Source organism: Sinocyclocheilus rhinocerous, unplaced genomic scaffold, assembly GCF_001515625.1.
Source record: "Sinocyclocheilus rhinocerous isolate Xijiao unplaced genomic scaffold, SAMN03320098_v1.1 scaffold298, whole genome shotgun sequence".
NCBI classification, from domain to species: domain Eukaryota; kingdom Metazoa; phylum Chordata; class Actinopteri; order Cypriniformes; family Cyprinidae; genus Sinocyclocheilus; species Sinocyclocheilus rhinocerous.
Window position 1 is genome coordinate 148,633 of NW_015650702.1, and position 18,034 is coordinate 166,666.

At 36.7% G+C, this 18,034-nt stretch overlaps 1 protein-coding gene across 3 annotated transcripts in view; it reads right to left on the reverse strand.

Annotated features, from left to right (window-relative positions):
- Positions 1-8,451: 8,451 nt before the first annotated feature.
- The window catches only part of LOC107712368 (protein spinster homolog 3), a 12,407-nt gene continuing 2,824 nt past the window's right edge, over positions 8,452-18,034 (reverse strand). Inside the window, exons 2-11 of one of the 3 annotated variants that reach the window (XM_016517596.1) lie at positions 17,396-17,519; positions 17,003-17,154; positions 16,403-16,469; positions 15,704-15,846; positions 15,003-15,160; positions 13,335-13,519; positions 12,772-12,837; positions 12,389-12,487; positions 12,003-12,174; positions 8,452-9,304 (exon numbers count right to left, since the gene is read on the reverse strand). In XM_016517596.1, coding sequence (XP_016373082.1) covers positions 9,261-9,304; positions 12,003-12,174; positions 12,389-12,487; positions 12,772-12,837; positions 13,335-13,519; positions 15,003-15,160; positions 15,704-15,846; positions 16,403-16,469; positions 17,003-17,154; positions 17,396-17,515 — 1,206 coding nt within the window. In that variant the 5' untranslated portion in view covers positions 17,516-17,519 and the 3' untranslated portion in view covers positions 8,452-9,260. Of the gene's footprint in view, positions 9,305-12,002; positions 12,175-12,388; positions 12,488-12,771; positions 12,838-13,334; positions 13,520-13,896; positions 13,963-14,459; positions 14,650-15,002; positions 15,161-15,703; positions 15,847-16,402; positions 16,470-17,002; positions 17,155-17,395; positions 17,533-18,034 lie in introns of all 3 variants that reach the window. The other 2 variants (XM_016517597.1, XM_016517595.1) reach the window with 2 other exon arrangements.

An 18,034-nucleotide genomic window follows, 5' to 3' on the forward strand; every position in this document is an offset into this window, starting at 1 on the left:
ACCTGGAACCCCTTGCAAATCTTCAGGAGAACATGCAGATTAGAACTAAAATTGCAGGTCGGTCTGATGTCCAAACTGAACATGGGATTATTGTTCTTTGAAATTGTGCATTTATATGAGTTTTGGTTTTTTTAGGTAAGAAAGTGCATTGTCTCATTGTTGAAATAATACATTCATGCATAGGTATCTACAGAGAATTGTGCTTGGAATCAGTGAAGAATAAATGCGACTGTGAAACCCAAGCAGCGTTCCAGCACTGGGAGGTGAGCTTTACAGATGTAATCTGCTATTACCTAAACAACGGTGCATGTCTGAAATGTCTTGTTGAGTCATCATAACAGAGCCATACAAGAATATTTATATTACTCGAAGCTGTTTTATACTCTAACAGCACTAAAAGCCTGCCAGTTACCACATTAAAACATGCATCTATTTAAAGGTCCCATATTTTACGCCTTTCTGGAGTTTTATTTTAGGTTTTGATGTTCTTAAGAATATATATTTGCGGTATAAGTACCAAAAACCATCTCAATATATTTTTACAGCTCCTTTCTCAGGAGCTCTGCTGAGAACAGGTCGATTTTGGCCTGTCTAATTAATATTCATGAGCCTCTCTTCTGATTGGCCTGTTGTTTTCTGAGTGACGCACGGCCAGGCCAAGCACAGGTAACTAGGGTCAGCCGACGTCACAGCGCTAGCTGGAGGCAGCAAACAAAGGGGAAACTGGAGGCGGCCCATTCAAACCAGCGCAGATTCGGCTACATAAGGAGCTTAAAATATCATCTTGTTGTGATGTTGGGTGCCAGAATCGACGTAATACAGCCTCAAATTAGAAATTTGATCGCATATCTGCTGCCACTGCCAGACAAAAAACCGACGATAGCTGTGGTTAAACGCGATAAAACGAGCAGACTGGACAGAAACGATCGTCAAAAATGCTTGCGTTTGCAGCGCACACTTCTTATCAGAAAAGGTTCAATAAAGTATTGTCTTTTGTTGTTATGGGCGTGTCTACAGATTTCTTGCCATATGTCTGTTTCTTGCATCTCACGACTATGTCGTGTATGAAATAATGTCTGTGTGCATGTGTGTAAAACAACAAGCTGACGATTTATATATAATCATTTGTAATTGTATATACATGGTTGTGATTAATTGTGGCTGGAACAATAATGTAGAATTAGTTGTAAAAATAGTTGCCTGCTGAAATTGAAATGTATATACATCTTCATCATGACTAGATTGACAGGGTGAGTTTGTCTTTACTATACACGTTAGATGTGATCCACCTCATAGTAACAATCCTGTCAGATCGTCCATCCTTTGAGTGAGAGTGTAACGTTACAGGTCGGCCGATCTGGTTTCGTGGTTAAAGTTAACCTTTTCGACATGTTTCCGTGTTGTTGTTGCTCAGCAATGGCATGGACGCGATGTTGTCTGGGGGTTTGGCAAAAGGAGAGTGGGACTGTGGGCAGTGCTCGGGGTGGTGACTGAAGGCGGTGACTGAGTAGTTCTGACGTCAACTTTTTACGGAAGTCACAACGGTTCCTGAAAAATCACAGCTACTTTATGCAGGCTGTGTGCATTTTACTGTGGACTGACTGTTTTGCAACTTATATGGTAGTTAAATAGTCCCTAGACCTCAGTTATCGTGAAAAAAAGCCAGGAAATTTCAGTTTTGACAATATGGGACCTTTAATAGTTAGTAAGGTAGTTGTTAAGTTTAGGTATGGGCTAGGATTAAGGGATCTAAAATATGGTCATGCAGAATAAGGCATTAATATGTGGTTTATAAATAATTTAAATGGATAATTTAAAAAATATAATGGGAAAAAAATAATTTGGAAACAACATGAGGGTGAGTAAATAATTTTCATTGTTGGCCTACCTATCCCGTAATCAAACTGACAATGCTTCTGTCTTTTCTGTCTATAAAATAAGCATGAGCATGTTTGAAGTCTGTTGAATAGCTGCAGCTATTTCCACCTTTATAGCTGAAATATATAGAGCATACATATATGGTCATGTCATTTGCAAGCTTCAGACAAAGGCCGGCATGGACACACACTTATGCACACACATGCATTTTTGTTATTGTTTTTGGAGCCAAGGAGACGTGCGGGAAGGTAAAGACCATGTCACTGCTGACCTCAGTGACCTTCGACCCCCTCATCCCTGCTGTTTTAGGATGAAAGTGTGACCACATCAAGGGGGCACAATAGGCAAGAACGTCAAACCACCAACATGGATCACAAAACAGCAGGATACTCACATAAAACACATTCATGGTCAAAGCAAACATGGACACACTCGTACACAAATGCATAAAAATGTAAAGATTCACACACGCACATATACATCTATTCAGAAGTTTGGGGTCAGTATGATTTTTTTAATTTTTTTATAACACTTTGGTAAAGGGACCCATTCTTTCCAGACTGCTTCAGCCTGCGTTTGCAGACAGAGACGCTGTGACTATCCTCCTCTAACCCTGCTCACCGCCACAATCACACTCACAGCCTGTGTGCTGAATTCTGATGTCTGCCTCCAGATTTCAATGAACCATAGATAAATAGATAGATAGATAGATTCACAGAGGCCAATAACCTATGAAATCCATATTGCGACAAGCAGTCCTTTATATTCCCTGTCTGTCTCCTCATACTTTATTCCCACAGTTTTTTGTTTCATGGTGCCTAGTAGAGACACTGAGGGGGTGCTATTTGAAGTCATAATCCCTTGGACGAACAAGAAGGGCATGATCGATAAGGCTGTAATGAAAGTGTGTGTGCGCACAGGGAGTGCTTTGTGTGTGTTTGGGAAAGGATATTTCTAGATGCACACATGCCGGCAATGTGTGTGAGTGCAAGTCCCATCTGTGTGACAAAGACTGCAGATACTGATTTAGAAATGGAAACAAATTGAGTCAGTGACTTAGTTCAGCATAAAACTATTTCAGTGTGATATATAGTAAACTTTTCAAGTTATTGTGTATTTCAGCCTCTGTAGTGCACACTTCGGCAATGCAGTTAGTTATGGAATGGGGGCCCAGTGTAATCTGATCTCAGTGCATCTCTTTGCAGTGCAGTTGTGTTCAATATTTTTAGTCGCTGAGTCCTTTGTAATTACCCTCCTGCATTTATGTGTTTGCTTTCTGGATGGTGGCAGAAACACACAGGGAAAAAGAAGAGGAACGCAGAAAAGCAACTTGCATGCAGGAATGCTAAATACATGGGAGAGCACACACCACAGATAGGCCTACACTGTGTGATTAAGAACCTGACCTCAGTTTTGGTCTCATTCTTTTGGGTTTCAGCTTTTTTAATGTGCTCTGAGCTAAATGTGGGGCGACATAAAGACTGTCATTTGAAAAACTAAAGACTGACAGTTTAAACAAAATGACAACGAGATGCAGCGTTCACAAAATGAAAATAGGCTATAAATGAATTTGTAGCACTCACGCTGTAGTTGTTCGATAATTAAATGTATCAGTCGTATCCTACCGATCATTTAGTAGATCTTTAGAAACGGTTGGGTTGGAGGTTGGCAGGTTTTGAGGCAAACAATTATTGTTTCTAATGTTTCCAGTACCGCCTTTCAACGATGCTTAAAGGAATCACATTTTACCTTTCTCATAGTTGTGGATGTGAATTTGCAGTTGTTATTGAATGCAATCCAATAAAATGTGGTCAGGAAACGAACTTCTACTGCGACATCATCATGAAGACAGGAACAGTATGCAAAAACAAACACCATCAGTATAGTCCGAATGAAGATTAAATGACTCAAACACACGTCTGATTCACAAACAATGAATCATTATGATCCGGTTCTTTTCAGTGAATCAAAAACATACAGATCAACCAATGATGTCTAAATTTCAAACAAATTACTCTTTTGAGCAGGTTATTTAATGATTAGTAACAGGGCTGATGAATTCTTCACTGAAGTCAGTCGATCAGAGCGCTTACAGAATCAACACCTGACTCACTTGTTGAACTAATGTTTGCCTACAAAACCACCACTGGCTCTGCACCCATTTACCTAAATTCATTACTTCAGAGTTATGTGCCCTCTAGAAGCTTACGTTCTGCTAGTGAACAGCGTATTATTGTGCCATCTAAAAGAGGCACAAAAGGTTATCATTATTTTCAGTGAAGTCTGTATCAAAATTAAGCATGTTTTGTGTCGGTAAACTTACCAATTGTTTGCCAATTTTTATTAGTGCTGTCAAATCGATTAATCGTGATTAATTGCATCCAAAATAAAAGTTTGTGTTTGCATAATATATGTTTGTACTGTGTATATTTATATTTATATGTATATGTAAATACACATACACATACATGTATATAAATATAAATATATATTATATATATTTCTTAAATCTATACATGAATGTGTGTGTATTTATATACACACATATATTATGTTTATATTTTGGATGTGATTAATCACGATTAATTGATTTGACAGCACTAATTTTTATGTTTTTTTTAATAATAAATGAAGATATATTTCATAGATATTTCCATGTATACTTTTTCTGCCAACCTTTGTACTGTATTGTATTTACTTCCAAGCTGTTTATTCACATATATAATTAAACAGTACCCCAAAAAAGTTGGGATGTAACGATTTCCATTTGCATGTTTTGTCAAAGCAATCAGTAAAGTAAACAGGAACAACCCTTCCTTCTGAGAGCAGTTTTCTAAGCTGCTTCATTGCAGTGCTAATAGGAATCCATATGCTGAGGGCTGATCTCAGAGCAGAGCTCTTAAGTGAATCCTGGCAGGAGTATTAGAGATCTGCAGTTCATTAGCAGACAGTAATCAACCCAATCAACACATTAACAACAGGTTCCTAGAGTAGCTGAAGTGAAACTAATACATGCATGCAGCAGAGGTAACAAATAGCTCACTACAAAACACTGAATATATTACACTGACTGTACTATTCATATGTCTATATAGTACAACTTCAAATCCATGGCATCATTGTGCCAATGAATCACTCAAACATGACCACAAAAAAGTATGGGTCGGTTTTCATGTCATATTGACCATTTGAATCTGTGTAATGCTTGTTTTTTATTGCATGTGTCAAGGAAATACAAACTTTTCTTGTGTGTAAGCCCATGTGTGTGGCCTGAACGATTTACACAGGTTATAAAAATAGATAGACTACTGAAATTAGTATTGGCATAACTCCATCCATGTCCACTGCTCTGAACAGACAGGACAGTGCGATGAGTCAGTTTTATGAAGACACATTAGTAATCAAATGCATGTAGGGACCTCTGTGATGTCACGGACCCCTCTGGTCGAGAGTGATAAGACAGGGAGTGGCCTCTTCCTCCCCGACACGAGAGACACTGATAACAAATCTTTCATCTTGTGCCATCTGGGGCCTATAGAGCTAGACACAGTATAGCTTCAAACTTATGTAACTGTCTGAACGAACCGATTCACTAGAATCAATCTGAATTTTCCATCGATGCATACGAGTTGACTTGAATTTTACAGTGCTACAAATGAGAGAGCGAACCATTAAGTACGCGGCAATTCACTAGAATGAATCCTTCTTGATAATGCTAAGAGATAAAGAAAGCGAGAGAGAAGAGACGACAAGATGAGCGAGTTTTATTCCCTCAGCTTAGACATTTAAAACAGCGACATGACTTTTGGTCGTGCTACACCACCACTCGTTGGAAAAAGAAAAATGTCACTAATTTACATTTACATGTAGTCATTTGGCTGACTTATAAATGAGGACAATAGAAGCAATCAAAACCAACAAAAGAGCAATAGTATGTAAGTGCTGTGGTTAGTCTAACGCAGTACATGTAGCAAGGTTTTTTTAATAATAAATAAAAAGAAAACAAGTAGATAGAATAGAAAAAGAATGGAAAACGCTAGAGTTACAGGGTCAATTTTTTTAATAAAAAGAAAACATGTCAAAAGAATAGAAAAAGAATAGAGAGCCCTAGTGTTAGAGGGTCATTTAAAAAAAAAAAAACAAGCAGTTAGAATAGAAATAAAATAGAGTGTGTTAGAAGGTCAAGTTTCTTAAATAAATAAATAAAAAGAAAACAAGTAGATAAAATAGAAATAGAATAGAGAGTGCTAGTGTTAATTTTAGCTAGTTATTCCCCAACACCAGTATGACCCAGCATGATCCTGTAGAGCAACACAGCAAAATGCAATTCAACAATAATTACTGCATTGTAAAGTTATGAAGGCCATAGCATCATCATAATTCAACATACGCAAAAGCTAAGGGCATTTGAATAAACTGCACAACAAACTTTGTTACTGTAAGGCGCTTTGTTCTTTTGTATTGTTCGGATGCCAGATAAATCAAAGTGCATCAATAATTTACTGTTTATGAAAGTATGAGTCTGTTTGTGCATGTTTAAACTGCATGCCTCATGTGCATGGTTATGAAACGCTATACGTGTATGCTTTCTCTCTCTCTCTCTCTCTCTCTCTCTCCTCTTGCCTCAACGTAATGCTTCTCATTGATCGCCCTGTAAATTTATTAGGCATTGTGACAGCTTCCTGCCAGGTTCAGCGTGATCAGGGGAAACACACAACTGCTCAGATAAAGGGAGGGCAGACAATACCTATTGTGTCCTAATTGCGGGTCAAACTATTACCCGAATGGAATGTTTTTCAGGTACGTTTGTGTCTATGTGCGTGTGTCTATGTTTTCTCAGTGTGGTTAGGCATGTAGCCTACCTCCTTATTCAAGCTGAAGTATGAAGATTGTCGCTAAAAAGGCTTACAAATTCTGACCGCAAGGTCAGAAAAACAAGAAAGCGCGGATGAGAAGAACAAAACAGGCTAGAGGAAATGGATTTTAGCCAAAGGCAAACAAACGAGCGACAATGGCTTTAAATGAATTACCTTGACCTTCTGCGGTCAATAGCACTCTGAGTTTAAGTTCAGTGTTATGAGGAAAGTATTTGAAAGGGTGTGCACTGGACTACTGGTTACATAAATGGAAAACAATATTATCTGTCCTTTCAATACTGCCAAACAGCACCGTTACAAGAATATCTTGACATCTATTAAGCTCACGACTAATTTTAAACCCTGGGAATGAGCTTTGAGTGGAGTTTGTCCCAGGTCTATTTGTATAAGTGATGACAAAGTGACTGCCTATCTGAAGCAAGCGGCTCAGTTTATGTTTGGAGGTCTGTGTTCGGGTATCTGCATTATTTTTATACGTTTTATGGTTTATATGATATGTGTGTGAGGGTTTGGGGGTGTTAGGGCTTGTTTGTATGTGAGCTCATGTGTAATGACACTGACACTGGGTTTAGCTGGATGATTGACAGTTCCCTGTTTCAAAACAGGCAGCGTGTCTTACAGGCATCAAATACACAGATGCACACACTAAGACATAAATAGGATTGGCCGAATTATTTCCTAACCAGGGACATCAAGTGCTAAGGCTCATGCATCTTATTAAATATCAGCAAGTTATTCAGCTCCATTAAAGCAATAATCAATAAATGTACTTTCTGGACTGTATTAATAGAAGATGACGTGATAAGTGTACAGCTAGCTCATATTATACTGCTTAACACACACTACAGGACTTGGCTAATACCTGCAATAGATTTTTAATTACCTTCATCAGGTGGGCTAATGAGCCTTAGGATCTCTTAGGACCACCAAGACAATTACCACAGGTTCAACAGTAATGGCACATCATGCACTTTGGTGACTCTTGGCGCAAATACAATGTTTTTTATTTTTTTTTGTTTTTTTGGTCTGACACCTATTAGATACGTTTGATAAACTATTTTTTAACATTACATACACCTCGCATAAAAAGAAGCTAGTTTTAAATGGATCAATTGGAGATTTTGGCTTGTCCCACCTTAGAGGTCCTGACCTTCTCTTGATTTTCTATTAATTGTAGTAAAAGCATGCTTACTCATTAACTAAATATAATTACAAAAAGCATTTAGGTCGGCGACGAAGGCCCTGTGTGCAGCGCGCCGACATAGGCTATAGCGCAGTTGAGCTGCGGGTGTCCCGAGTTCGAATCTCGGCTCCTGGATCTTTCTCGATCTCGCCCGCCCCCTCTCTCTCCCGTCACTCACTTCACTGTCTTATCTAAATAAAAGACAAAAAAAACTCATCTTAAAAAAAGCATTTAGCTTTGTGACATAGAAAAAATGACAGTTGGCAACACATTCTGCCTTTTTGTGTGTGTGTGTGTGTAAACTGCTATTTAGTAAACTAATTATTGATTTGTAATTAGATACATCATAAATTTTGAACAGGTTTGAAACGCAATAGGAAACGAATAGAACAGCTCCGTTTTCTTGACCTCCTAAGGTTTATTCTGAGGTGTCTTATCCAACGTTGAAAATAGAAATAACCACATTTAGAAACTCTAACTACCACATTTGACACTATCTCTGTTATAGAGGATTCAAGATATTGCTTAGTAATGCTCCAAAAGTTTAGGTCTAAATGTTTTGAGGTGGTTTAAACATAAGTATATTCTGCCACCTACTGTTTCTTAGGGGTATGACAGAATTCAATAGCTAGTGTATATGGAAATTTTATTGCAGGCAAGCCATGAAAATAAAAAGCATATGCATTTATTTAAAAGCTTTTTGTAAAAAAAAAAAAAAAAAAAGGAAAAAGATCAACAGTACAATGAACTAAAACAGTACAATAAAAATAATAATGACATTTAAATAGCCTATTAATTTGCCACACATTTCAAGTACACTGGAGGACTAATTTGGTACATACAGTATTTCAAGCTTTCAGTTTTATTCCAGAAGGGGATGTTCTCCCCCTTGTTCCCCTGAGGCTCTCATTAGTAGCACACAGCTGCCAAGAGAAAAAAGCAGGACGAAAGCTTCTAATGACAAGTACATGGTATGCCGAGCTTTGTCTGCCAACATTTTGTTTAACATAAATGGGTAAAAATTACAAAACTATATCTAAAAAAGGAAAATGTGTAAGCGAGACAATGATAAGTCACAAGTGTATGGCATTACAATTACAAAAATGTTTAAAACATAAAAATACAATGCCTGATTTTTTTTTTCTTAGTAAGATTGCAGTCCAGTGCTTATGTGTTGTAAACTTGTACATGTTTCTTGTACAATCAAAGATTCTAAAATCCGTCCATTAATCTGTGTCTCATTTCATGCATTCACATGCGCAATCACAAGTGTCTGCTTGATGCAGAAAGTTCATCCAAGGTCTTGGTTGGTGTTTAAAAGGTCACACTGACTCTGTGGATGTCTCTGGTGGTTCAGGAGCTTGTCCTGAATTGAAGAAGACGAAAAGGAAGAAAATTATTCAAATATATGTATTTATGTACCGCTATGGAGTAACATTCAAACCAGCTCCAAGACTGCATTCTTGACAGCCTTTCACATTTCCAAACAAGTGCTTTGGACTGTGATATTATTAGATTTCGGCCCTCGATAAATCAGAAATTTGACAAGTACAGAAAGAGCTGCAGTAAACAGTATCTTCTGTTCTTTCTAAACAAAGAACCAGCAGATATGAAGACAGAGGAAGCTACTGGTGGCACTGGTTTACAACTAATCTTATTGTTTTTCCTTCTTTATAGATATAAGAGAGGAGAGGAAATCTTTATACTCAGGATTTATGAGCTTAAAACAAAGAAACGTTATGCCATAAAATAAATAAGGAATAGTTTAGATAGATTCTACACACAAGATACTCTATGGATAATCTGAAATCATGTTTGTGCAGCTTAAGTGCTACTGTCATTAGTACCGCCTGTAGCGTCTGGACCAATCAGACACACAATATAGTTTTTGTTAGTTATATTTAACAAATACTTCGTAACACCCCTCAGTTAACAGGCCATATGAGGGCCTGTGGACCCTTCCCCCGAAATGCGTCTTAACACCTCAGGAAGGCAGAATAGGCCTCTGATTCCATGGCAACCAATGCTGATATCACTGGTTTTATTGCCCAAAGGAATGTGGGTAGAGAAACTCACTACATTTTCCATAGGAAAGACACAATGCACAGTAAAAATGGACTCTTCTCTAATTAATTCATAGGAAAACCTTTCTTTGAATGAACACACATATCCTTCAGGTCATTGTGTATGTTGTTACTGTCCTTGTATATTGTCTTTTATATTGTATACTGTTTTATGCAGGCTTATGATGGAACCACTCGTTCCTCTCATCTTACCTATATGTAATCCTACCATGTTTAGTATCTATGAATTCATCTTCTGATGATCTAAACGAGAGTGCATATTACATGCTGATACCTATGCAACATATTAGTGTTCTAAGAATCTTTACTAGTTTGTGCGTTAGGTTTTGAGAAGATGTGAGCTACAACGCTCCAGGACACCCTAAGTTCGTGCCAGGCTTCGGCCTTGACTTTTCCATTCACCAAGATTCTCTGACTCAAACTGGTTCTTTTTCATCAACCAACTTCAGCAAAGATCCACGCGAGCCTTCAGATTGCATCAAGCCTTTCTTTCAGACAGACGAGACGTGCAAGTATTCAAACTTAGTCTTATTAATTGATACATTAGGTATCATTTGCATCTTTTTACAAAGGTGTGTTTGAACTAAGAATCTGATGTTTCCTTCAGGCGGTAGATCTGCTGAATATCAAATGGTACCATAGTTTCATATTCTTATTTCTCTTCTTTTTACTGCCTAAACTTTAACTCCTTTTCCTATACCAACTGTATGCGTGTGTGTGTGTGTGTGTATGTGTAGGTGTATGTTAGACTAGTTTTTTTTTTAAGTGTTTATGTAGTTAATAAAGTCTTGCTTGTATCACACTTGACTTTGTTCATTGTTTGCTCATAACTGGAGTCCCTTAATCATGCAGATTTATGCTACAGGCTCTGTGTAGAGTTGTACAGTAAGAAAGTTATTTCCCTTAACCAGGAAATTAACGTTCTTAGAATTGACAGACAGTTGACCCTGAGAGGTCAAGTAAATACTTACAGCGGATCTAAATATTTATAATTAATTATAACTAGTTATGATTAATTATTCATATTTCCCCTTTGAGCTGATTCACTACACGCCATAATTTCAATATCAAGACATTCTTAAAATGATGTATGTTTTATTGTTAATTGTTAAAATCATTTAGCCTATATACTGTACACTGAAAGATTGTTTTAAATATTCTTTAAAAGATGTCTCGTATGCTTACCAAAGCTGCAAAAATAGAGTAAAAACAGAAATATTGTAAAATATTACACTTTTAGTTCATTATATTTTGTCCGAAAAATTCTATATTTTATACAATATATTTTAAAATTTAATTTATTTCTGTGAAGTCAACGCTGAATTTTGTTAAGCAGGCTTAATAAAGGTAATTTCCTAATTAATTTATTTAAAAGTATTCATTTCTAGTTTAATTTTAGATTAAATTAGAAAAATGCACACAAATTTATATTTTATTCTAATTTTTTTAAAGCACACAATTCTCTCATAATCATGCCCTGTTCATATAACGCCCATTAGTGGAAAAGATCCAGCAGGACAAGAGGCCTTTGACCCAGCCTTGTATAAATATCCCAGCACCACAGATTTGGTCACAGTGTAATCTTTTATACTTTGTCATTAGCTAACAGACAATATTATCTGTGCCAAGTGTGTAAGCTAACAGAGGTCATAAGGTGTGTTTAGAATAAATTACAATTAATTTCACATTTAAATAAATGTTTTATTGATTTAATCATTTAATAGCTTGACATAACCAGCTTTTGATGTCAACAATTAATCAGTAACTATGAATTAAAATAAATGTCCCTTATATTTAATATTGTTATCGTGTTTTTCAAATCTGCCTAGGTTTGAGCTGTGCATGCATTAAATGCCTTATATTTTTTCTTTTTTAAACATACGTAAAATCAAACCAGTCGATTATGTCCAAGAACATACAAGTAGACACCAAGAAGAAAGACAGTTTGGACAGTCTGTAATTACAAAAGCCTGTTATTACCTGAAGCCAGCAGTTCTGCTGCTTTCCTGTCCTCTTTGATATACAGAGAGGTCATTAGGAAAAACAGGCCTCCCAGGACCCCAATGAATGGACACAGAAGAAAGCTATATTCCAGTCTACGGAAATCCCAGCTGGGAGATTCTGGATTGTACTTAAGCAGAGCATCTGAGATCTGAACAAAACACACAAAAAGTTAACAGTCCTTTTGTCTTTTAAATTACACTGTGAAAAATAATTTAACTATGCCAAGACAATTGCTGTTTCACAAGGTGCAATTTTGTATCCAGTAGTGTCATGTGTTCCAAAGCACTTCTGGATAGTGACGGCAAAACCTTTGACCCCACTGCTATTTTATATGAAAGTACTGTGGATTAAAATATGCTTACCGCACCAATAAGGTATGGACTTCCTGCATCTCCAAGGAGATGACAGACCATAATCTGTAAGGCCTCAGCTGTCGCTCTTCTAGTTGGCACAACGACATACTAAAAAAATAAGAATAAGATTTAAAATGTCTTTTATAAACAACATTTTTCAACAGTTGTATTCTAATAATCACACACTTGAAAATGAAGAACAAATAATTAAACAATAGACCAGTATTCTCAACATTTCTAAAGTTCTTAAGCATAATGCTGTAACTTTTTCATCTTATACCATTAGCTTTATTGAATCACTTAGCAGGTCTCCACATGCTGTGCTAATTTAAAAGAGTGTGTGTTTCATTTCACCACTTTTTATGTTGTATTGAGAAGCGTAAACCTCTCACCAGCAGAATGTCCGCCAGAATAGCCCAGTTGAGGGACAGCAAAGTCTCTCCAATAGCAATGAATGTCTGTATTATGACAAAAATCAAACAAGAGACAAGTACGGTATTTAGAGACTATATCGCACCCTGGTGGTTACATTGTACTATGACCGCAAATAATCTATGGTACACTGTAAACATTCAATCTATGTGCCTAAGTAAATTTTTTAAGTTTAGGTCAATTAAAAGAGTATATTAATAGTTCACCCAAAAATGTACATTCGGTCTTTGCTTAATCACCCTCATGAAGTTGCAACCCTGACTACTTTTTTTGTGTGAGCATGCAATTAAAGTTAGTAGTGCGCAGTGTTGTTTTAAACCCTGTTGACTTTCATTGTATGGACAAAAACAGTTGAAATGTTCAGATGAATGTTCTTCTTGCTTCTTGTTTTTCACAGAAGAAAGTCAGTAATACAGATTTGAATGTTTATTTTTGGGTGAACTATTTCTTTAACATTCATGCAAATACTGAACATCACAAACGAATCCAGCCAACTGCAGGAACGTGGCTGATCCTTGCTTACGTATGTGGCTGGGATGCTGGTGGTCGCCAGGACGATGGCAATAAAAAAGCAGGGGGAGGAACTGAGCATGCCTACAGCACAGATGAGAGGGTCCGCATTGGGCACCCTGTCTCTCAGCTGCTTTGAAATGCAGGTGCCCAGAAACACTCCAACAATCCCTGTCACCACTGTGATAGCTCCAAAGCAATAAGGTATGGACTTCCTGCATCTCCAAGGAGATGACAGACCATAATCTGTAAGGCCTCAGCTGTCGCTCTTCTAGTTGGCACAACGACATACTAAAAAAATAAGAATAAGATTTAAAATGTCTTTTATAAACAACATTTTTCAACAGTTGTATTCTAATAATCACACACTTGAAAATGAAGAACAAATAATTAAACAATAGACCAGTATTCTCAACATTTCTAAAGTTCTTAAGCATAATGCTGTAACTTTTTCATCTTATACCATTAGCTTTATTGAATCACTTAGCAGGTCTCCACATGCTGTGCTAATTTAAAAGAGTGTGTGTTTCATTTCACCACTTTTTATGTTGTATTGAGAAGCGTAAACCTCTCACCAGCAGAATGTCCGCCAGAATAGCCCAGTTGAGGGACAGCAAAGTCTCTCCAATAGCAATGAATGTCTGTATTATGACAAAAATCAAACAAGAGACAAGTACGGTATTTAGAGACTATATCGCACCCTGGTGGTTACATTGTACTATGACCGCAAATAATCTATGGTACACTGTAAACATTCAATCTATGTGCCTAAGTAAATTTTTTAAGTTTAGGTCAATTAAAAGAGTATATTAATAGTTCACCCAAAAATGTACATTCGGTCTTTGCTTAATCACCCTCATGAAGTTGCAACCCTGACTACTTTTTTTGTGTGAGCATGCAATTAAAGTTAGTAGTGCGCAGTGTTGTTTTAAACCCTGTTGACTTTCATTGTATGGACAAAAACAGTTGAAATGTTCAGATGAATGTTCTTCTTGCTTCTTGTTTTTCACAGAAGAAAGTCAGTAATACAGATTTGAATGTTTATTTTTGGGTGAACTATTTCTTTAACATTCATGCAAATACTGAACATCACAAACGAATCCAGCCAACTGCAGGAACGTGGCTGATCCTTGCTTACGTATGTGGCTGGGATGCTGGTGGTCGCCAGGACGATGGCAATAAAAAAGCAGGGGGAGGAACTGAGCATGCCTACAGCACAGATGAGAGGGTCCGCATTGGGCACCCTGTCTCTCAGCTGCTTTGAAATGCAGGTGCCCAGAAACACTCCAACAATCCCTGTCACCACTGTGATAGCTCCAAAGATGTAACTTTCTCAAGAGAAAGAAGAAACAGTGTGGTGATCAATTTCTGTCTCAGATTCTCACAGAACCTACCAGACCAGTCTGACTTTGTTAAACTCATGAATACTCTCAAATCAGTTTGGAGAAATGGTGAGAAACATAATAAACAGATATATTGACAGGATTGCAAGAGCAAAACAGCTGCACTGAGAGTATGTCTTATCTAACCAAGGAACAAGCTGATATGAACACTATCACAGAGGAAGTCTCTGCTGTTTAACCAATCTTTGGCTAATCTCAGTCTACTAGTCTACTGCTAACCTCACTGCTTTCCTTTAAGATCTGCCCAATTATATAAAGTCAAAAGGAAAGAGACTTGCTGTACCTGTCTAAAGGGTCACAGGGCTCTTCATTGCATGGTGGTCTGAGACCCTGTGTAACCTGTGCACGAAACAGGAAGGTGGGGGTCCAGAAGGCCAGAGCCCCTGTGACAAAAGCCATAGCAGTCACGCCAAGAGAAGACCAGACAAAACTCCGACTGGAAAGGAGGCACAGATCCAAAAATAATAGTTAAAGGGATAGTTCACCCAAAAATATTAATTTACTCACCCTCGTGTTGTTCCAAACCTGTATGAGTTTCTTTCTCATGCTGAACATAAAAGAAGTTATTTTGAAGAATTCTGGTAATCAAACAGTTGATGGTCTTCCATATTTCTTTCCCTACTATAGAAGTACATGGGTTTTTTTCAAAATTCTTCAAAATATCTTCTTTTGTGTTCAACATAAGAAAGAAACGTTGACAGGTTTGGAACAACATGAGGGTGAGTACATTTTTGGGTGAACTATTCCTTTAAGGGAGAATAAAGACAGTTACGGTTTACCACACATTACATCACATTGTGTGTTTTTAGCATTTTTATTAGTTTTTTTTTTAATTGAATAATTTTAGGCCACCCTGTGCCCACATGTTGACCACTGCCCTAGAGCATAGGAAACTAAGCTTAAACCCAAACATCATTAAAAGTGTAATGAGCACATGCCAAACTGAATGAAATGTAATGGAATCTCTACAATGACTTACTTCTTCAGGAGGTACTTGATGTCCTCAATATAAGAGGTGCTTTCCATGGTTGCTCCCCCTTGGTTGTCGGAGGCTCCACGAGGAGGATTAGGAATCAGAAACACCAGAAGTAGCAGACCCAGCCCTCCCAGCGCTGGATTGACCTACATCAGAACCAACACTCATACAGCCCACGTAACATTCTTTTATAAATGTAGCATTATAAATGTCTTGATTATATTAAATCAATATATGCTTACATTGCAAAGCCACTAAAATAATCAGTAATGTACAGAATCTTGTAAATTACATTTTACTTTTAATCGAATGAATCAATAAATCAACCTAAAACTGCATTTTTGTTTAATACACTTCATTTTTTGATGTTTGAGATCAAATAATTGCTAGATCCTCTGCAATACTGCTTTGAACCCCCTGTATAAGAGCAATGTTTAAGTGAGAACAGAGCATATACACTGCTTTAACTCTGATTCACTTTAAAGTGATTTTTTTTTAGCTTGAATGGAGTACAGTTATGCAATAGTTAGAAGGAAATCCAATTAGACCGTTAAAATATAATGCAGTACAGAGCCTACATTTAAGTTGACTGAATTATAACAAGATTAACAGAATATTAAATCTAACACAGTAAAGCTGTAATAGTGCTTTCTGTAAAATGTTGTCACTCAATATATATTTAGAAAATATATATTCTCTTACCCTCAGGGCCCAACGCCAATCCTCTGTTGCAGTAGCTATAGTTGCCCCCAAAATATATCCAAGACCACTGAATAAAGAGAAAAAGGAACACATACAGTCAGAAAGAGTAAAAAAGATTCAACAAAAGTCTTGTCAATGTAGGAAAAATTGTATACAATACCACACAAGCAAGAGTGCTGTAATTGTGATCTTATACAACAGTTCAAAAAACAAGAGGTTAATATTAAGTAACCTACACTGACACATTTTTGCCATTTACTTTGTCTATTTTTGATACGGCAAAGAAATTAGTTCCAAACAAAGCTACAGATTTATCATTCCACATCTCAGAGCAGCGGAATTTTGAACAAATCAGCTGAGTAAATGAAATGCTTGTTTCGTTCTTAAATGAATCAGAGTTTTTAAATTAATGGTTTAAATAAATGAGTCAATGATGTTCATTTGCCGAAATAACCTGCAGAAAAAGTCACTGAAAAATCCCCACCACTAAAGCACAGACTCACAGTCTGTCTGGAACACGCAAACACAGAGAAGCAGAGTCATACAAACAGTGAAAAGTCTGAATAAGTTTGTATATGTAGCTTGCAGTAAGGCCTTCACCTTCCAACTGGTATGAAGATGTAGAAGAAGGAGATCATGAGTGTTCTCTTAGTGCCAGTGAACAAGTCACCAATGATAGTAGGAGCTATGGTGGAGTAACTGGCTTCTCCTGTCCCAACTAAGGCCCTCGTCAGGACCAGAACCCAGAAGTGCTGTGGTAAGAGTAAAGACAGATACTGTATGTAACTTAAAACAAAATTAATTTCTGTTCTTAAAATTTTAACACTGTTAAATTTAATTAAATTTACTGTTATATAAAATATAGTATAATATAATATATGATAGTAAAAAAAAAAGATATTGGTCAAAAGTTTAGGTACAAGTTTAAACATATCATTAACATTGTGAGACTACAAAGATTAAACTGTAAATCTATACTTTAAAGTACTCTACCGTTTTTTCGACAAAAGAGCTGCCCAATGTTGTGACGATCCACACAATCAGCCCAGCGATCATGATAAGCTTCCTGTCATAGCGATCACCGAGGTAACCAAAAACTGGTGCCAAGAACATAAAGCTACAGATAAAAACTGTAAATATGTTAATACATGGTTGATGGCAAAGATACACTTCAGTTCAAAGTTTTGGTGCTTTTTTAAATGTTTTTGAAAGATGTCTCTTATGCTCATCAAGGTCATCAGTAATATTTTGAAATACTATTACAATTTAAAATAACTGATTACTATTTGAATATATTTTAACATGTAATTTATTCCTATGGCAAAGCTGAATTTTTAGCAGCCATTACGCCAGTATTCAGTGTCACATGATCCTTTAGAACTCATTCTAATATGCTGATCTGGTGCTCAAGAAACATTTCTTATTATCACCAATGTTGAAAACAGTTGTGCTGCTTAATATTTTATTGTGGAAACTTTTTACCAGGATACTTTAATGAATAAAAAAAGTTTTTGAAAAACATTTCTTTTTTACTGTCACTTCTGTGATACATTTAATGCATCCTTGATGAACCAAAAGTAATATATATATATATATATATATATATATATATATATATATATACACACACAC